This window comes from Sylvia atricapilla, chromosome 13, assembly GCF_009819655.1.
Source record: "Sylvia atricapilla isolate bSylAtr1 chromosome 13, bSylAtr1.pri, whole genome shotgun sequence".
Taxonomy (NCBI): domain Eukaryota; kingdom Metazoa; phylum Chordata; class Aves; order Passeriformes; family Sylviidae; genus Sylvia; species Sylvia atricapilla.
Genome location: NC_089152.1, coordinates 10,294,332 through 10,315,629, shown reverse-complemented (window position 1 = coordinate 10,315,629; position 21,298 = coordinate 10,294,332). Strand labels below are relative to the sequence as shown.

At 39.2% G+C, this 21,298-nt stretch overlaps 2 protein-coding genes across 2 annotated transcripts; both read left to right on the top strand.

The window, feature by feature from the left end:
* Positions 1-7,099: 7,099 nt before the first annotated feature.
* On the top strand, positions 7,100-14,547 carry AFG2B (AFG2 AAA ATPase homolog B). The gene is made up of 8 exons (XM_066328404.1): positions 7,100-8,314; positions 9,337-9,522; positions 10,149-10,313; positions 10,790-10,999; positions 11,408-11,635; positions 12,505-12,639; positions 13,433-13,558; positions 14,217-14,547. Exons 1-8 carry the CDS (start codon positions 7,238-7,240, stop codon positions 14,367-14,369), a joined length of 2,280 nt encoding a protein of 759 aa, XP_066184501.1. The 5' UTR covers positions 7,100-7,237; the 3' UTR covers positions 14,370-14,547.
* A 1,917-nt stretch (positions 14,548-16,464) lies between these two features.
* Positions 16,465-20,395, top strand: C13H15orf48 (chromosome 13 C15orf48 homolog). The gene is made up of 4 exons (XM_066328403.1): positions 16,465-16,566; positions 16,881-16,969; positions 17,798-17,858; positions 18,474-20,395. The coding sequence occupies exons 1-4, from the start codon at positions 16,525-16,527 to the stop codon at positions 18,540-18,542; spliced, it is 261 nt and encodes an 86-aa protein (XP_066184500.1). The 5' UTR covers positions 16,465-16,524; the 3' UTR covers positions 18,543-20,395.
* The last annotated feature ends 903 nt before the right edge of the window (positions 20,396-21,298 follow it).

Sequence of the window (21,298 nt, the reverse complement as noted above, 5' to 3'; positions counted from 1 at the left end):
TTTTCACTGTCAATGATCCATGTAGCATGAATTTGGAAGAGCGTTCTTAAGCTTCTGACTCAGTACTTCAATGGCATTATTCATTGCACAGTTTAAAAGGTTTAAACCTTTGCAGATAAGGTATTTCTACTGCAAATATTTCTAGACTTCCTCTTTTTCAGTTCTGCTAACTCCATGCCTACCTTAATACATAGTTAGGCTGAAATTTTAAAACAACAATGTACGTATTTGAATCAAATCATCTTTAGTTGCACAGTTTTAGCCAGCCAGCTCCCTAAAGCACAAGGCAAGATCCCCAAACAGACACCATCAGAAGAACGTTGCTTAGTTACTTGAATGAAAAAAACTACTTGAGCTAAGATCAAAGTCTAATTACGACATCTGCATCACAGCACTAAGTTGATCTCATTATAAACAGAATGAGTTTGTAATGAGTTTCCTTCCACCCAGAAAAATTAAAGGAAAAGAATACGCCCTTATTAGGAAAAAGAAATCCTCACTGCAATTTTTCAAAGTAATACAATGCTAAGTTCTTACAAAAGAACAGGAGTGGCCCTTGGTAACACCTAAACACTGATGCAAATTCAAAGTAATTGAAAGCTTCATGCCTTACAATCACCAATGCCTCCAAGTTATTCATTCATGCAGCTCCCTGGATCTTGAGAACATCCCTCTCCAGGTTCAGCTTTGCCCTCTGGAAGGCCAGAAAATTAAACACGCAGAATTCATGTTATTCCCAATGCCTTAAATATATTTTCTATATCCACTGACAATGCTGATTTACATACCTAAATATTTGTTTCCATTTCTTTGGTAGCTAATAAATTCAATTCAATTTCCACTACAGTAGCCAAGGTAGCAGGGAATTAATTTTAAGCAATATAACCCAAGTACTGAGGAACTGGCATTCTTGATACCCTTGAAAGAGAAGAAATGGGAAGAATGACATTAAAGATGGAGCAGCATGAGCAATAATTGAACACTTTTCCATTCAAGCCCAGTCTAAGGAATTTTATACCACACCTAGGAATCTAGAAATATGACATAGTCATTATTTCTGTGTGAATCTTCAATCTCTTCTTGTTAGGAAAAAAACCCAAACAATTTCCAACTTCCACAGTCAGAAGCTAAGGAGGAAAATGACTGAAAATTCTTGCTATGGTTTTCTTCCATTTTTGTTCATGACAGCATTTGGGTGGCATTACTTAACCACCGGCATCTGAAAGTCAGTATGTTAGAAGAGAAGATCTCATGCTGTGAAATACTTTGCATTGTAATGTTTTCTGAGGTATGGAACTCTTCTGACAATGTAGAAATCATTCCTATTACCCTCTGTTAAGTCGTAACAGCCTCATGCCAGTAAGATCAGTCATCAAAAATTGGACTGGGAAATACAAAGGGCAACTCGTTCCAGTAGCCTTAAATATTTTAAAACCTTAATAGATGAGACAAGGCAGCTTGAAAACAGAAATGCAAAAACACAGACACTGAAGTGAAAATTCATACAAGTTTAGAATAATTAATCTAATTAAGGGATGATGACAAGGAAAGACATGTCAATATTTGGGCATGACTATGTTCCAAGATATTTGTTTTAGGAAAGAGGAATGCTGAAGGCATAGGACTCCTCCCAAAGGCAGAGACTAAAATTATTATACTCCTCAAAGACAATTCCTCTTACCAACAGTTGGATTGACTGTCTCTCCAAAGTTTCAAAAATACCTCTCCAGCTAAAAAAAAAGAGATGGGCATAAATATGAATAAAACACACAGTTATTCTGATATATAACAGCTCAAAAGTATCTGTAGAATCATTTCACATTTCCATAAGGAATACATGCATCACCATAAGGACAGAGAAATTGCAGGTTTCTGTTCTGCTTTTCTGTTCTGTTCTGCTTTTCCCTTCATACTATCTTTCCTACTTTATACTGCTTTCATGGAACCTATTCCAAGGTCCCTGACCTTTATTTTGCTCTCTTAGCATAATTTAAGAAACAACTATGTGATACTTTAAGAACGTGCATTAAAAAGTGAAACCTTGGAGCAATGCTAAGAAATACACTGAAAGAGTGACATGTGTGACACTTCCATTCTCACATACTCCTGGTTTCCAGTAAGTTCAGCATGCAGAAGTTCCTGACACCAGCAAAAGTTTCTGGCTCTTCAGAAATGCCCCATGAGATCTCTTCCCACAAAAACCTCTTCAATCCTGAGAACTCTCATGAACAACATTCTTTGATAAGTACTCTCCAGTTTCCTCTTGCACCAACACACAATTTTGCATCCACAGCATCCTTACATGAAGTTCTACAGATATACTACCCACCACTAATCCATCACTACCCATGTAATGGATTACCTTTTTTCTTTGTTTTGAACAGAGGTCTGACTAGCATCAGTTGTTCTGGTATTGGAAGTCACCTTTAAAACAGGCATTTCTGATACAAATTACAATTTTTCAAACCTCTTCCACAGCCACCTCAAAGTTTTTTGCCTGTCTTGAGGAGACATAACATACTTCCAGTCATTTCTTGGGACTGAAACCATCCTGTACCTTTGATAATTCTTGCTGCCTTCTCTGAACCTTTCCCAGTTCTAATATGTATCTTTGAGGACACAAGATCTGAAGCACACACAATATCTGTAGTACAGGAATATCATAAACACCATGGCACTAAGACAGTTTTTGTTATATTCTTGGCTCCTTTTTAAATTAAGGCTAACAGTTGAATTGCTTTCTTCACATCAAGCACTGAGCTGACATTTCCATGGAATCATCTATCTGGATGCTATAAAAGTGACCCTTTCCCTCTGACTGCTCTTCTTTCATTCTCCTTTGTTCTCATAGCTGTATACTGAATTTAATATGACATTTTGCTGCTAAGGCCCTCAGGTTTGTATGGCCTTTCTCTAATTATCAACCAATCTACTCTCACTCCTGTACTGAACACCACACAAGGATCTCACTGTTCCATATCCAAAAGAAGATTTAGTGAACCACTGGATTATATATTTCACTGAAACAATAACCAAGCATCCCTAAACAGCAGTCAAAAGGTGCTAAAGACAAATATTGACAAATTGAAAAATGTATCCTGTTAAATTATTTGCATCTGTCCATTCTCCCTTCCCTTTCCATTTCACCCCAAAGTTTCAAGAGAAGGGCATGTGCAGTTGGGGCTCCAGTCACTCCCGAAGAAATGTAGAGTCTTAGTGTAAAATCCTTTCCTTGGCAACTTAAGACAAGTGAGTTTCCACTGGAAGGCTCCAGGTGCAGGCACACATTTTTTAATGCATCTGCCATGATGGACGACTTCCAGTAGAGATGCAGCATCAGTGGTGTCCACCTAAAGTGCAGTAATTTCACCAAAACTTCCGTCAGCAGGCAGAGATTTCCACACTGTAAGGTCTGGGCCTAACCCATCCCTTAGGCCTTGCCCGTCCAAAATTCCTAATTGCAATGGGAATTTTTTCCATGTAAAGATACAAGACTGGATGCTCACTAGAAAATTAAGTAAACACATTGAGGGTGGCCCTCCCAGAAAGACATGGAGACATACAAAAGCTCTTTCCACTACTTTTCTAAGCATGTCTCTACTATTTATTTATGAGATTTTGTTATAATAAAGCCTGATGTTTGAAATGTGCAATATCTGTCCTAAGTGTAATACAGCATTTATACTTAGTCAAAGTATACTAAAATTAAAATATTATATACTATACAAAATACTAAAATCGTGCCCTAAAGCATATACATGCCAGCTACTCACTATGAACTATCCTTACTTGATTAATAAATAATCAGACCACATCTCCAAATCCACCTACCATGAAAAAAGACTATGTTAAAAAACAGAGTTAACTTGTCAATTTCATATGAAAATTTCCATTCCAGGAATAGATAGGGTAAAACCTACTAAAAAAAGAATCCGCTCAATATTTTTTTTCCTTCCTATGCAGGGAATTATTGTAACAAGATAAAATTATTTTATTTCGTGAGTTATAATAGTTGGGAGTTTTGAACCTTAGTCCACTAAAATCCAAGACATGTATTAAGGGGAAAAAAAAAGATTGTTCTCTTTTTTAGAACCTTTAATATTTGTATGTTCTCCTTTAAAAGAAATTAGTTTGATGCGTTAAATATGAAAAAAAAGGAACATTCTTCCCCAGAAACAGAGAGTAACAAGTCCAACAAGAAAAAGTAACGAAGCTGAAAATTATCTGAACACTCACTGTGCTGGTTTTTCAGTTTCATATTAGAAATGGACTGAAGACAATGCTGAACAATATTTGATTTCTCCAAGAACTGATGACTACTCCCTCCAAATTATCAGATCTGAAAGGAGAAATACAGCCATTCTTGAAGATCAGCCGCCATCTAGTGAATGGTGAGAGAACTGTTTAAAACATTACTTTCAGGTTTTTATCAATTTAAACTAGATTCTTCATGGAATATTTTTTGCCACTTTGTTTCTGTAAATGTTGGGGTCTGTAAATGATTCAGGAGCATGGCTACTAAAAAGTATGTATTTGAAATGAGGGCGATGTCAGTCAGCAAAGTTTTCTAAGAAAATATATAAATAATATATGTGTGATTCCACGATTTGTTCAAAAAGAGCCAATCCTGTGCTCTTTCAATAGGACATACTAGTTTTTGGGGGGCTTCACTATACTAAAAAGAACTGAACTATCAGTGTCTTGAAGTAAAATAATCAGTATTACAGCAATAAAATACAGTAAAAACTTAAAGAAGTTTAAAATTTACTGAAATGTGCTCATCAAGCAACAATAGCAGTTTTTTATATTGGACAAACACTTTTGTTACTTAAGATTAGATTTGCAGGTGTTTTCCTTCTCATAAGAAATCAGAATTTCCAGATATTACAATAAGTCTGTTAGAAGGAGCCGTTATATCCAAATATAAACCATAGAGCTCATTGCAAATATTCAATTTTCCATACTTTTCTTTCCTAAACACAACTTTCTAAAACCAAGCAGAGGGTCTACCACTTACAGTTTGAAATTCAGAAACACAAATCTGCCATTTTAAACAGAGTATGTTTTTTGTTTAATCGAGTACGTACTTGAGGGCACTCATGTTTATGAGAACCTTTGATGGAAAGAAATAAAACAAGAGAATATGTTTATAAGACATTGGCTTGAAAATACATTCGCCTTCTTGGAATGAAAGCTCCTTCTAATTTTTTGTCTGTACATTCTCTGGACAGACATTAGTATGTCCTACACCAAATACCTGGTAAGTCTACATATTCCATATAAGCATATTCCATATAAACATTTGCATATGTGTGCAGCACAGAACCGTGCTATGAAAAGAAAGATTAAGTAGATATCCAGGAGCAAAAGAATAGAAAATAAACACTGAAATGAGAAAATTTGGTCATGAATTGAAAGGAAATGTATTAGAGGCCCTTTTGCACATAATTAGGCTCAAAGAGCAGGCTTGCTGGTTTTCACATCACACAGCCCTACAAAATTCTTGTGAATTCCTATTCAGCATTCAGAATTATTATGAAGTGGTTCTCTTAACACTGCCTGCTTTTATTCACATGGCTTACTGAAATATTTTGTGTACAGCCTTGGTTCAGTAAGGAATGTGATTAACCAGAACACCATCACAAAGGTTTTCTTACACTGCCCCTCCTGAGACCTTCAGAATACAGTGCAGGACAGATTGTAGTTGTGCTGTAAACCTCCTTCTCTGGGTTTTCTGTGAATTTAACTGTGCCTGACTAGCGTCAAGCATTTGAGATCTCAATTCTAGTATGTCTGTGGTCTCAAAGTCTGTGTGTATTCAGCACATGTGTGACTTTATTTAAAACAAAGCTACTTTCAAGAATAAAACTATGCACATACTAAATTTTATCTTGTTGCTCACAACACTGACAGACCTCCTGGAAAGTTTTTTATTAAAATACTGCACAATTCATGGCACAATCTAAGAAGGTGAAGGACCAAAACTTTTCATAAATGCTAACATTTGTCAGAGCAACACTCTGCAATAGTTTTACCAAATGTTGAATGAATATCTGTGTCTTAATTACTTGTATCAGCAGCTTCTTAAGCCAATGGTGTGGCTCCCCATATCTTTTTTTAACCAGCACCCACAGCTAATTCAACCATGACCGCTGGTGACAAAGGAGCAGAGGGAAGCACTGGCGAGGGCACAGGAATGGGCAAGCCCAACATTTGGGAACATGTTTAAGAAGCACTGAACAAGCAGGCAGCGCTGAGGAGACAAAAAGAGGCCAAAGAAATGAGGGTGGCAAACAAGCCCTGTCATGACCAGTTCTGTGGAGAACAAGCCAGATGAATATTAGAAAGGGGGTGAGTGCATTTAGTCTGTGGGATGAGGGTGTAAGAGACTCCAGGACACAGCACTCACCTCTCAGGCATTGCTTTGACAGCCACAGGGGAAGGCCCAGGGCAGTGGCCGAGGCAGGGCATGAGGGAGGTGGCAGACATCGAGTACTGTGGCCAGTTCCGGGCCCCTCAGTTCAGGAAGGACATTGAGGGGCTGGAGCAGGTCCAAAGAATGCCAACAAAGATGGTGAAGGGCCTGGAGCACAAGTCCCATGAGGAACGGCTGAGGGAGCACAGAGGGCTCAGCCTGCACAGGAGCTTAGCGCTCTCTACAGCTCCCTGAAAGGAGGCTGTAGCCAGGTGGGGCTTGGCCTCTTCTCCCAGACAGGACCAGAGGCCACAGCCTCAAGCTGCACCGGGGAAGGTTTAGGGTGAACACTAGGAAAAAAATTCTTCACAGGAAGAGCGATTAGATATTGAATGAACTACCCAGGAATCACCGTCCCTGGCTGTTTTTAAGGAGAGACTGGACGCCGCACTGTGTGCCACGCTCAGACTGACAGGGCGGTGTTAGGACACAGGCCGTATTCAATGATCTCGGAGCTCAATTCCGACCGAGCTCACTCGGTGACGCTGTGGGGCTGAGGCGGGCGCAGTGCCCGTGCTCCGCTGTGGCGCATGCGCGGGGCCGCCTGTCAGCGCGGGAGCGGCTCCGCTGCGGCCCGGCCGCTCCCGTCGCGGGGGTCCCGGGGGTCCGCAATGCCGGCCGCGGGTCCGCAATGCCGGGCGGCCGCGGTGCGCCGGGCGGCGGCGGAGCGGGAGCCCCGCGGGAGGGCGAGGCGCGGTGAGTAAGGAGCCGACGGGCCCGCGCAAAACAGGGGGGTTGCTGCCCTCCCTGGCGGAGGCGGCGATGGAGGCGGCAGTCTTAAAGCTGCTCCCGCTGGACCCGGGAGATGAGGGCACCCAGCGGTGCCGGTTGGGACCTGCCGCGCTCTCCTTCCTGGGAGCCAGGATCGGCGCCCCGCTGAGGATCTCCGTGCCCGGCGGCTGCTGTGTGTGCACGGCGTGGCCCCGGCACGACCTGGCGGACGGGTACCTGCAGGCCGACCTCAGCTGCAGCACCGCGGGGCTCAGGGCGCGGGACCTGCGCGGCCTCTCGCTGAGCCTGGGCCGGCTGCAGCCGCTGCCGCACGGACAGCTGCGAGCGGCGACGGCCAGAGTGGTCCTCAAGAGCGCCGCGCTGAAAAAGTCGACTCCCAGAGCGGTGTTGCAGGAGACAATCAGAGAACTGCTAAAAAATGTGTACGTTTCGCCTCATTACGTTGTTACTGTTGCCCCAAGTCCCGAAAATCCCGTGGTGTATGTTGAAATACTGTCTGCGTCTCCTTTGAAGGAGGGAGCTGGATTGATAACTCCCCATACAAGCATAAAAATTAAAGAGGTGATCACTTTAGAATGGTACAGACATCTATCAGAAGACACTGCAAAAACTTCAATTGCGGGATTGGATGATGTGGAGAAGTCTTTGAAAGAAATGATTGATCTGCCTTTCCGCTTTCCTAAAACCTTCAAGAAGCTGGGTCTTTCTGTCCCTAATGGAGTGCTGTTAATTGGGCCCCCAGGTGTAGGGAAAACTCTAATGGTAAAGGCAGTAGCAAAAGAGCTGGGTGCGTATCTGTTTGGCGTCAGTGGCCCAGCCCTCCATGGGGCAAGACCGGGAGAAGGTGAAGAGAATTTGCGAAGAGTCTTTGAAAAGGGCAGAGAGATGTCAAACGAGGGCCCAACCATTCTCTTTTTTGATGAGATTGATTCTCTGTGCCCAAAGCGAGGAAGTTCAAACAATGCTCCTGAGGATCGTATTGTTGCCCAGCTGCTGACGCTGCTGGATGGTGTAGGCAGTGAGGGCAAGATGGTCATTGTGGCAGCGACAAACAGGCCTCATGCCTTAGACCCTGCACTCAGAAGACCTGGCAGATTTGACAGAGAGGTAAATAAACCCTGTTATTCATACACTCACATTTTCCTTTCATTATTGAGGTGGAAGGGGGCTGTTAATAGTGTTTTGAGTGTCTCCTAGTCATGTTTCATAGTGGAATTCTACAGGTTTGGGGCAGGTGTCTTGTTTCTGTCTTTAGTTTGCTGCAACTTGGGTATGGTTATTTTGGGTTATTTTACTCAGAGCACTGAGAGCTCCATATACTTGAAAATGGATGGGAGGAGTATTTTTGCTTTATCATAATGACATTGACCTGATCTTGAAGGGATTTGTTTGCTTCCAGATGCTTAACCTTACAGGATTGGATTTTTCCATTTAAATCCTAGATTGAAGATTTGTGATTGAAGATTTAATTTCTCCTTTAAAATGTATTGTGACAGAGAACTAGTAACCTGTTGTGTCAAAACTTCTATTAGGGTTTCAGTAGCAGAGATTGGGTCTACTCTGGAAAACTTCCCTTAGCTTAGTAGACCAAAGAAGTAAAACATATGCAATTATGCAACACATAGTGCTTGTGCTCGTATTATTTATTTTCCTGGCTAAACCCACTCCTTTTAGTCACCAGTTTAATCAAGTTCTTTCATGCTTTCATAATTCTAATTTTAATTATTTTCTGGGATTTATAGGTCGTTGAGATGCATTTTTATTATGATGTTTTACCAAGTTTTCAATAATGTGTGAATGTTTATCTATTTTATTTTTTCCTATCATATTAGTCTAATTTAGTGCTTGTGATGTAAGAAAATTGTTATTTCAGTGTTACGGGACTTGATAAACACTATTTGATGGTGTCTTATGAGCGACTCACTGTTCACTTGGAAAGTAAATGGCATTTTAAATATTTGTCATTTGTATAGTGCTGGTAATAGGTTTCCTGTAAGTTGGGATGTAAGTATATATCAATTTTCAGTAGCCAATGTAAAGCAGAGTCAAAATTGCTTGCCTAGGTCTATAAAATAAATGAGTATGGCAAATTATCTACATAAAATTTTTGTTTACTCTCTTTGGTTTAGGTTATTATTGGCACCCCAACAGTTACCCAGAGAAGATCCATCCTGCAGTTGCTTACATCCAATATGCCCATTTCTGCAGAGGTTGATTTGGCTCAGCTGGCAGATATGACGACTGGGTATGTTGGAGCTGACCTTACAGCACTCTGCAGAGAAGCTGCTATGCAGGCTGTGTCCCGCAGCTCTTTGGTATGCTTGCAAATCAGTCAAGAACAGTGTCAGTAATGTTTGTACTACCCTTTCCTCGTTAATACTTCACTTTGAAAAGCTCAACAATTTGAAGACTCACACCAAGCATATTATAAATACATATATGTTATTTTTGCTAGTCCTTTCAGTTCACACCTTCGTTCTGTTACTGCATCTGTGGTTTAATAGTGATAAAATGTAGCACATTCTTCATGTATAGTGAAAGTGGATTTTGCAACTCTTTTATTTCTAAGATTGTAGGATGTGATGTGTGGTAACCCTGAAAGCAACTAGGATGTGACGTGTGGTAACCCTGAAAACAGCTATTTGATTTAGCAGATCGCTACCTAATGGAGCTGTAATTTAGGGAATAATAGTTTTCTCTGAAACATTTATTTCTGTCAAAATTGGTTTTTTCTGTGTAAAAACTTGCTATTAAAGAGGCTATATTTTACTTTGCTTTATATTTTTGTGTCTGCAGTGTTTAAGCTCATTAGGTCAGGATTTTAATTCCTTATTAGTTGTATTTAGCCTTTTGTGAAGTGCTTTGCATATTAATGCAGCCTTGAAGTATTGCAGTAAATTGTTGTTAATATGCCCTATCTGTGTTTGGGGTTTTTTTTCAGGATTCAAATAAAACTGAAAGCATGATTAACATGGGAGATTTCCAAGAAGCTTTTAAAAGAATTCAACCATCCTCTTTTCGAAGTGCAGTTGGACTAACAGAGTGCAAACCTGTGACTTGGGAGCAAATTGGTGGCCTTGAAGATGTGAAATTAAAGTTAAAACAGGTAATGTATTAAACTAATTTAGATAAATGGCTAATTTCTAATATGTGCTCCGAGGTACTTTGTATGCTGCATTATGAAAATTATTTCTCTTGCAAATTAATAAATTGTATTTTAAATATTATTACAGTGTTATTACAATGCTCGAGTTAGAAATCTTGCAGTCACAAGATACCCCCACCAAGAACAGTAATATCATGGGAAAATAGGCATGGTTTTATTAGCTGAAAAGTAATTAACTTGTAGCCAGATAATTTTTCCGTTCCTGAATATTTATCCAGGGATGGCTTTTGGCTGTTATCTCTTCAGGATTGCTTTTAAATGGAAAATTTAAGCAGGAGGCATAATATGAGGAAAGACTAAATCAGTATTCTCTGATTGCCAATTAATGTTTGTATCAAGGAGACGAAATTATGTATTTGGCAGTTTTACTGATTGCTTGTTACTAAGAATTTCATCCCTTTTTAATGTATTAACAGAGTATTGAGTGGCCTATGAAATTTCCTGAGGCATTTGCCAGGATGGGCCTCTCTCATCCCAGGGGAATTCTTCTCTATGGGCCATCCGGGTGTGCCAAAACCACGCTGGTGAGGGCTGTGGCCACGAGTTGTCACTGTTCCTTTCTCTCTGTAAGTGGTGCTGACCTGTTCTCACCTTACCTGGGAGATTCAGAGAAGATACTGTCTCAGGTACAGATTTTAATTTGTGTAACATTCTGTAGTCTAGTTTTGCTTGATTTTTGTAAAGTTAGACCTAAATTTTGTTGTTGAAAAGATAATAGAGCTGTCATCTGATTGTAAAATAGAAATGGCTTACAGATTTACCTGTAGGTATAGTGAGACTCTATCCCTAATATTATGCCAGTGTTAAACTTTGTAAGTATTTCTAGTGTTTTGTTTTAAGTTCATTTAGAAATACAAATAAGAAGCAGAATTTGCCAATAGTAAATGTGAGCCAGAACAGTTGTTAAGAATCATTACAAATGTACCTTTAAAGTTAAATAAAATACAGAGTATATGTAAGCAGGATATTTTTTTTCAACTTACCTGATAGAATTCAGGCACTAATGTTTTATTTTATTAACATTTGTTGAAAAGGTTTTCCGCCAAGCAAGAGCAAATACTCCAGCAATAATATTCCTGGATGAGATTGACTCTATCCTGGGATCTCGGGCACACTGCAGAACTGGCCATGGTGTCTCAGAGAGGGTTCTTTCTGTTCTGCTCAATGAATTGGATGGGGTTGGGCTGAAAGTTACAGAAAGAAGAGGAGGCAAGTTAAAGCTTGAGGCTCAGTGCCAAGAACAAAGTGATGAGGAAAGAAAGGTATTTATGTTCCCTTTCCTGTATAGGAAGAATAAGAACTGCTGTCCAGTTGCTTCAAAAATTTTAGTTGTTGGCATTCACATTTTAAACTTAAAATTCTCAAACTTAAAAACGTGCAAGAAACTCTTTTACTCTGCCATAATTACTAGTTTTTAGAAGATACTGTATATAGGCTGCTGATTGTTTTTACATACAGTATTCCTCAATGAGGCTTTGTTTGCACAGGCTAATGAGCATTACTAGTTGGGTGTTCACTTCTGTCACAAAAATCCTTTTCTTGACGCTAAAGTACAATTTTTTAGATTGATTGTACAATTTTTACTCTTAAACAATTTCTTCCCTGAGCTTACTTTTTTATAAGTACTTTCCCTACTTCATTTGCAGTTCTTTCTCACCCATAATGCATACAAAAGCAGCACAGTTATAATCAGTGAGTTATTTAAACAAAAACTTGTACCATCACTTGTCAGTGAATTGTTCACAATGTTCAATATTTAGCTTTTTTGTGTATAAATTTCTTCTTATGATGATACTTTCTGGGGGAATAATAAAGAAAACAGTTCCAGAATTGTAGGATACTGAATTTTTTGCATATAAAAAGTTCTTTCGTACAATCTGGTCAAAGAAAAGTCTTTATTTATTTCCAAGGCAGATACTAACTGTATTGCTTCTTTGTCATGTAATCTGCCCTCCACCAAGGCAGATTTTTACCTCAAGAAATATACTGATATTGAAGGGAAAATAACTATATGTGAAATCATAGGATCTTTTTGTCCTTCCCCTCTTCTCATTAGTAGTTAACTAATATCTTTTGATAATATCTATCTCAACCATGTTGCACTAATTTGTTTACATGATTTCTTACTCAGCTGGAGTTTTGGGAAACTTTGAACAAAGATTTCATGGTAGTTGCTGCAACAAATAGACCAGATATGCTGGATGATGCCTTGCTCCGTCCTGGCAGGCTGGACAAGATGATCTATATTCCACCTCCAGATCTGAAGGTATTACACATACAGACGTGGCTTTAAAGGGAGAGGCATTAATTGCCAGCATACTTTAAGAGCAAAGAGGGCATATTCCTGTAACATACTTGACAAGTGATGGGTGTTTCCCTGGAGATCAGTCACCAAAACCAAGGTACAATGAAAAAATTTAAAAATAAAGATACAAATTACAATTTTTCAAACCTCTTCCACAGCCACCTCAAAGTTTTTCTCCTGTATTGAGGACACGTAACATACTTCTAGTCATTTCTTGGGACTGAAACCATCCTGTACCTTTGATAATTCTTGCTGCCTTCTCTGAACCTTTCCCAGTTGGTAAAATTGGTATTTTAAACACCAATAACGTTTCAACTGGTAGTTATAGTATTGCATATGGAAAACAGAGAAAATACATGTTTACAAAATCAAGCTACAATTGAGGAAATACCAAATTAAGTTACCTGTCCTCACTTCAAGTAATTTTTGTGTACTGTTCTTAAGGCTAGTGTAGCTATTTGTCCTGAGCTTCACAAAAAATTGACCCAAAGCATGTCAAATCAGGCCTGTTCAGCCTAAAATACTGTGTTTTCATGAAGCAAGGAGTGACTGTGAATAACAGACCTTATATATGAGACAACCAGAAGTGCATTATCTCCATTAATAGTATTTTATTCTTCCACCAAAACCAGTAGTTTTGGTGCTTTTCTGGATTTTCCTTGGCTCTAATCTCAGGTTTGGTACTGCTTTGGAGGAAGATTAATTTTTGGTTTGTTTGGTTTTGTTTTCTTGCATAATATGCACCAATTTCCAGGGAAGACTTTCCATTTTGAAAATCTGCACCGAAAAAATTCCATTAGATGCTGATGTGTCATTACAAGATGTTGCAGTCCTAACAGACCTCTTCTCTGGAGCTGATATTGAAAATCTATGCAAGGAGGTAAGAAATACTCCTGGTTCATCTGTGAAATAAACTTTAGATAACAATTTTTAATGAAAAAAAGAGAGCTAACTCATAGATGTTACTAAGCCATCTCTAGTACAGATTCTTTTCCAGTTTGCATTGAAAATCCAAAGAAAATTATTAAAACAGAAGGACTGAACATGGGTTAATTCTTTAAATAAAAGAGCCAAATAAGAATAAAGTCCGTGATAATTTACCAGAAGTTAAAGAACTGTACTACCCTTTATTTCATGTGGCCCTCTCTAATCCATGCTCACATCTAGGTGAATTGCATGCTTTGTACTGCAAGGTGAAATTAGCAGGTACTGTCAAGGCTAGAGAGAAAAAAAATGAGAAGAGAAATCCAGAATTTGAGTTGAGATGTACAAAAGACAAAAGACTAGTAAGAAAATCCAAATGCATAAAGGATAAGGGATGTATTGTCTACTCCAGACAGAAAAAGTGAATGAAAAAGTTACGGTAACCTTACTTTATCTGTTGTTCAATAACTGTAAGTTATACAATGATGTTTTCAGATACTTTAAATAATGCTTTGTTCCTTGTAAAATATTTTAGAAAACTTACACTGTTCTTTGCAATTTAAAACACAATAAGGAGTTGTTTTTGTTTTTGTTTTTTTTTTTTTCTTTTAAAGGCTGCTTTGTTGGCTTTGCAAGAGAATGGACTCGAAGCAACTGCTGTAAAACAGGAACATTTTATGAAGTCATTGAAGACTGTAAAACCATCTTTAAACATAAAAGACTTGGAATTTTATGAAAAATTCTCTAATCAAGAATTAACCTCTTGAATCTAAAAAGGAGTGGAATAAGTATTTTTAAATATATTACAGATTTTGAAAAGGTTTGCATCTTTCCTGCTTTTTAATACTGTAGTTACTGTAGTTTTCAGGGAGTGTGAAATACAGTAGTGTCACTTGTGAAAAGTTCTGTAATTTCAATAATGAATAATAAATTAAAATCTTGTTTGCCCTGGGTAGGTTTATGTCCGATGAAACAAGTAATTGAGATACTTAGATAAGACACTATGGAACATCTTAGTGTTACTGTAGATTTCCTACTTTTAAGTACAAAAATGGCATAATAAGAAAATTTACAATTTGTTGTGAAGTCTCCCAAAGAAAGCAAATATGTAAGAAATAGAAAACATTTCAGGAAAAAAATTCATTCTGTATAAAATTGAAGGTGTTTTATATGTGCCTATCTAGAGGCTTACTTTCTTACAAGCAGATTCCAAAATGCAGTGGCAGTCAAAGGGTTGTCAGTGCTTAACTCCTTGGTGTACGTTTGGAAGTCAGGTGTTTTGGGAGTAATTTTAGATTAGTTACTGCTTATTGTACAAACATTTGGATTGAGTAAGCAGATAACAAGTGTATAACCAACTCAAACTATAATTTCTTCTTTAGAAGAGGGGGTTTGCTAATGCAGAATTATATTCCCCACCCTGCCATTCCTTGTCAATATATTTTTGTAGGTTCCCTTCTGAAATATACAGACACTTATAAGGAAATTGGTATTACATGTATGTAAGTGTGTATTTTAACTTAATAGTAGAGTAGGAAGGCTTTTATTATTTTTTATTATCTTTTCCTTTTCCCAGTGAAAATGCTTGTGAACAAAATACACGACTTAAAAATAGATTTCCTTATTTTAGCCGAGGTTCAGCAGTTATAAGCTCATTAAACAATATTTCTTTCTCATGCCAGGCACAGTAGGGACTAAACTGAGTGTGATTTATAGTGAGATGGATCACAAAAGGAAGTTCCAAGGCAGTCGGTGACTGAGGAGGGCAGAAGGCAGTAGTAGAAGCTGTTGTAACCTAGGAAAGGCTTCAGATACAAATAACTGCCCTACAGCTTGGAGGCTTTCATCACTGATTTATAGAAAGGACCAACCTGTAGCTTTATTGGTGGCAGCAAATAGATAGTGCTCATGACCCTCCCAAATACACAAAGGTTTCTCAGCAGTAGTCCTGAGAAAAAGTGTGAAAACTGTCTGTTTTGCTTTCTAGTGTTCGAGAGTTTGCATCAAAAGTGCTGGACCTCTAAGTTGTTACAGTGAAAAGCTGCCAGCTCCTTTGCCTCAAAGATGCTGGTGCTGGATTTCCACCCTCGCCCCCTAGGAGGACCAGCTGAGCTGACTGCTCCCTGCCATGTCTCTTCCTTGCCGCAGGGAGGAACCAGAACATGCCGTAAAGGCAGCCTCTTCCTCACTGCTTTCCAGTGGGCAACAGAGAAGGGGAAAAACCAATGTACAGGAGTTGCCTGCTCTCACCTCCGGCCTGCCCCTGGTAATTTTTCTCAGAGAGGGATATTTTGAAGTGATTTTGAAGTGAGCTGTACACAAGAGAGTGAGGGTTGAGCTTTTGCTGCAGCACAAGGGGACACGGTGACACTGGGCTCCTCCTTCGGGCATTTGTAGGCCCCTGTTCAAGCTCTGAAGAGACAGAAACACTTGTCACCTGGGCGTTTATCTGGACACCCTGTCCTCTGGGCAGCTGCCTGGAGAAGGGCACAGCCAAGACGCCAGAGGAGAAGTGGAGAAGCGGGGTTTGAGCGCTGCGGTGTCGGAGGGAGAAGGCCGGGGCAGGAGGGCGGGCAGGCCGCAGCCCGCCCTGGGCCCGTGGCGCCTGCGGGCGCTGCGCTGCGCGGGCCGCGTGGGGGCGCTGCGCTGCGCGGGCCGCGTGGGGGCGCTGCGCTGCGCGGGCCGCGTGGGGGCGCTGCGCTGCGCGGGCCGCGTGGGGGCGCTGCCGGGCCGCTGGGGGGCGCTCGCGGGCCGCGTGGGGGCGCTGCCGGGCCGCTGGGCGCCGGCCGCTGGGGGGCGCGCTGTCCCGCCCCCTCAGCGCCCCCTCAGCGCCGCGGGGCTCAAAGGGCGCGGGGCGGGCGCGGCCCCGGCACTCCGGGGAGAGCTCTGCTGGCACCTGTCCGCTCCGCAGCCAGCGCCGCGATGAGCAAGGGCATCTTGCACATGCTTAAAAACAAAAAGGAAGTAAGTTTGCCTGAGGGGTCGGGGGCAGCGAGTGATGCGGGGGGCTCGGGCGGCCGCACCGGGGTTGCCACTTGATTTTCCGAGGAAATGGGAGCCGCGTACGGTTCATATATTAAAAGTGAGGCGTGGAGAAGGATAATATAGAGGTAAAAGTGAAATCTACGTATTAAAAGTAAAGTGGTGTAAGGAGTAATGTAAAGGTAATGTACAGGAACAGGCGATCTCTGCCTAGATCTGTGTTACCCTCGCTCCCCCTACTCCTGGGTCTGTAGCTGGGACTTAAGATCAACTCTTTTCTCTATTTTATCTTTCAGCTCATTCCCCTGGTCACAATATTGTCCATGGCAGCAACTGGGGCCGTCTCTTTTTCTATCTATTCCCTACTCAGCAAATCTGATGTGATGTAAGCAAAAACTTACTGCTTGGAGCTTACCCTGACTTTGTTTTTTATTCTACTGAGTATTTGACCATCATGTTTTACGCACACACAAACGAAACAAAACAAAACCCAAAAAATCCAGGTTCATATTCCAGGTTCCAGGCACATATTCCAGAGTGCTGGGAGTACTGATAATGACTAAAGTATCTGCAGATTGTAAATAGTGAGGAAATTGATTAATTTGGAGTGTAGTCCAAGTTATTTCATAACTTTTGATTTAATAATTATGTTTTTTCTTTGCTTTAAGTATAAGAAGTTTTAAATGTTCAAATCAAAAATTTAATATAATCACATAGGTAGATGAGATGCATGTAAATTACAACTAGGCTATCAACTTGTAAGGAACAATGTTTTATAGTATTAACTTAAGATAGTATTCCAATGGCTTGGCTGATAATTGGAGCCACATCCTATACTCTTAAAGCTTTTGGGAGTTTATTTATTTATTATAAAGTGATTAGAATAGGCATTTTAACTGTCTTTTACAGAGATTTAAGGGTAAGTCTCCCCTTAGGTTGTGTCTTTATTCAGTTATGATTTTTCAGCTTGCTGCCCTTACAATGGTGTGTGAACAGTGCTGGCTTGCTTGGCGCTTTGGAAGCTGCAAATAAAGCAAGCCATCATCGATTCCTATCCAGATTTTAAAATATAATGCCCAAACCTGTAAACTTGTGCTTTAGGGAACTCCTTCCTTACATGAATAAATAGCTCTACTGATATTAGGCTGCTCCTGTGAAAATGTGTGCAAGAACACACCTTCAAACATAATACCTGTTTTATCTTCCTTTAAAGCATTCGCAAGCTTGGTGATTCAGAACCTTGGGAAAATGTTGATCCTACCAAGTCTCACAAGGTAATTTGTACATTAATATATGCATAATTAGCATAAATTTCCAACACAATGAATCACTTCTTTTAATGTATAAGAACTAGCAAAATATGAATTGAGAAAACAAGTGTAAAGTTGATGTATGTCTAGTTAAAGGTGGAAACAAATGCTTCATTTACTACTTTATGTCTTCACCCTATTACCTAATGGTAGAGATTGAACTCTTACACTGTAGGTCTGATCTTAAATTCATACTGAACTTCTGGTTGTTGTCCTATGTCCATTCCCACCCCAAACACCCATTTAGTGGTACCTTGGAGTATAGAGGAAGTGCTGTTTACCTGAATTACAGACTTGAGTAAGAATGTTTGAGTACTGCAGCCTGAAGGAAAAAAATATCTTAATTTAATAGAGCACTTAGGATAAGGAAAAATAAAATTATTTGGCGTTATTACTTGATTAATATCCAATTGATTTTGTTCAACAAATTATTATGTCATCTGTTGTGTATTTCTGAAAGGAAAATGTAAAGCCACTAGAACTTCTTCATCATAAGCTGATGTTTGATAATGGGGGGGTGAGAGTGGAGTAAATGCTCACTGGCATTTTACTAACTTTCATATTTTCTATTTCTTCCAGCTGATAACAATCAATCAGAAGTGGGAACCTATAGAAGAGCTGGAGAAGGTCAAAAAGCTTACAAAGTGAGACGTTTCTGTTGCCTCCAAAGGTACCCTATGAATCTAGTGGAAACACTTCTGCACAAACTTGACTACTGAAATCAGTGTGCGGAAATGCTTCTGCTACATTTTTAGGGTCTGCCTACAGTTTTTTTGGACTTTGGATGAGGAGTTTCATGTTGTTTTAGAAGCTGGCATAGAGCATCCACATAGTCCAAAAATCTGACTAAAAATACTCATTTTCAATAAGCATTTGATATAACTTCTTTAGTGTTCAGATGGTAGTTATGGATTGAAAAAGCCTTCTTAGTTTTTGTAGAATTTCAGGATTTGTTTCAAAATACATTAGTTTTGCCATTTTATTCATTTTTAATAAAATAAATTTTAAATTTATACATTTCATGTAAATTGCCCAAAAGCCTTTCTAACTTGGAATTCCTGGTCTCCTTCCTTTCTATTCTGTATTTCAATGTTATACAGATACCAAAGTCATAGCCATCTTTGTATGGCAGCATATGGGGTCATAAAGTGCCCTTGCATTCCTTGTCTGTGTTAGACGTGGGCACAGATTAAGTCAAAACTAATGTTGTGCTGCAAATACTGAAACTTACCCACTGAGGAGTCCAGTGGGTTATTTGAGGGTGTATTTGAGACTGCAGATTTAGAACCTCAAACCCTAAGAGTTAAGCATGGCTGGAAGGGAAATGAAAACCAGTAATTTGTTTCGTATTTAAATATTGTTCATGATTTTTTAAGTTACTAGAATTAGAAAACCTGCATTATCCAAAACTACACATGTTAATTTCTTCTTTTTGTGCAAGGTTGTTCAAATGCAAGTTCCAATGTGTTGCACAATTAACAATATTTTTGAAGATTTCTACATGCTGTTAGGAATATATCTTTTATCAAATAGAAACTAACAGATTAAAATTAGGAATGATTCTTTGAAGAGACAGTTCCTCTTTAAGTTTCTGTGTGTTTGCTTATGGGTTGGCCAGGGAAAGAATGTAACAGGCAGGTTCCCAGTAAAATCATTAGACAATAAATGCATCCCATGGCAGAACAGTCCTTTTGTAGATATTTTCTGTATGTCCCCCTCTTCCAAGCAGTTTCTCAGTCCATTCCACAGTTTCTTTTACAATGGATGTTCAGAATTCATAATCCTTTCTGTGAGGAAGAAAGCAAAAGTGAAACAACTGCTAATTGGGAAAAGTCCTCTTAAAGAGTAATAGTCAAGTGCTTAGGTTATTCTGCTGCAGCAATGACAAACTTCAGTTAGAAAAGCTGTCTCCTGAATTCCAAGGTAACTTGGCTTCAGAAGCTTTATGTTTTCTTCAGCTGGGGGGGGGAACAAAAAAAAAAAAAAACTCTAAATGTTACATAAATATTTGTTTATCTAGTAAGGATGACTCAGCAGCATTTATGTTTCAGAGTGAGAGGAGCTACTAGGTCTTCAGAATAAGCCCTTAGCTTGCATTTTAAGGAATGACATTACGAGAAGATTGGATAGCATAGAACCACAAAAATACGTTGCTCCAAGGAATACAAGCTTTAAGTATTTTAAAACAGAAAATATTTTAAAATATTTCTCTGTATTTCCATATTTCTACTGGACTGTAGCAAAAACAAAGTGCCATGCTCTTTGAGTTGATGCATTGAGTTTGTTCTTCAGTAAGTCCCTTTTTTGGTTGCAAATACTCTGTATCTGTCAACATTGGGAAAATAAGTGTAAGTTATTTTTAGTTGATTTTTGTATTTAGCCACATTTCAGTGATGTTTCCAGTAAGACATTAAGCAATCTGACTGCTGTCAGTCACAGGTTCTTCCTTCTCGTGTCCTGAAGCATAACAGCTCTGGTAATAAAACTGTTTTTCTTTGTAAGCCGTTCTGTTTTTCTTTATTAATACAGACTTTTGGGGGAAGGTTTTACACGATGTAAGAAATCAAAATATTTTTTGGCAGTTCAAAAAGATTATGAATATTCTTAGGGGTTTGTGTCGTCTCTGACTGTCCCTAAAAATCCATCTCCTGCAATAGCACATTTTTTCTTACAAGTAGCGTACACCAAGAGCAATTACTGTATCTCCCCAATCAGCAACTCAACATAAATCCATAAAGCAAAATATAAATTATTTCCTTGTTCTACAAACAGTAAAGGTTCAACTGGTTGAATTTTATGAGCTGATGCTCAGGAGAATAGTAAGACTTCCTGATATGTATCATGCAAACCCATGAGTTTTTATTCCATGAACAATTTAGAGACTGTTGGAATCATTTAACAGCTTCCTTATTTATGTCCATTTCCTTCACTCTCATTAGTCTCCTACTCCATTCTGTTCTTGGTTTTGGTTTGGGATTTTGGTTGGTTTTAGCTTTTTTTAGCAATCACTATCTTTGCTCACCCTAGCTAGTACATTTCCATGAGACTATATAATTTCCAAATTTCATATTAATTACAAAGTTTAATAAAAATGCTTACTAGCTTGTTAGAGTTTCCAGTATAGATTAGAAACCGTTAGAAATGTATTTTAATAGTTCTAATCACTATTAGAAATCCAGCATTAGAATCTGTAGTCATGCTTCTCTAGCTTTTTCTGTGTAGTCTATATGTAAATAACTTTCTGGAAGAACAGAAGAACAGAAGGTTGCTTTCTGCAGTGTATATAAAATGAATTACTAATTTTTGTTATTACACTAGTACTTCAAGGCCTTAAAACTGCAGATCTCCTGGTGGTATAGTTGTCAGAGAGCTGTGCTGAGTTTTTTTTGGTTTCTTTCCATGTG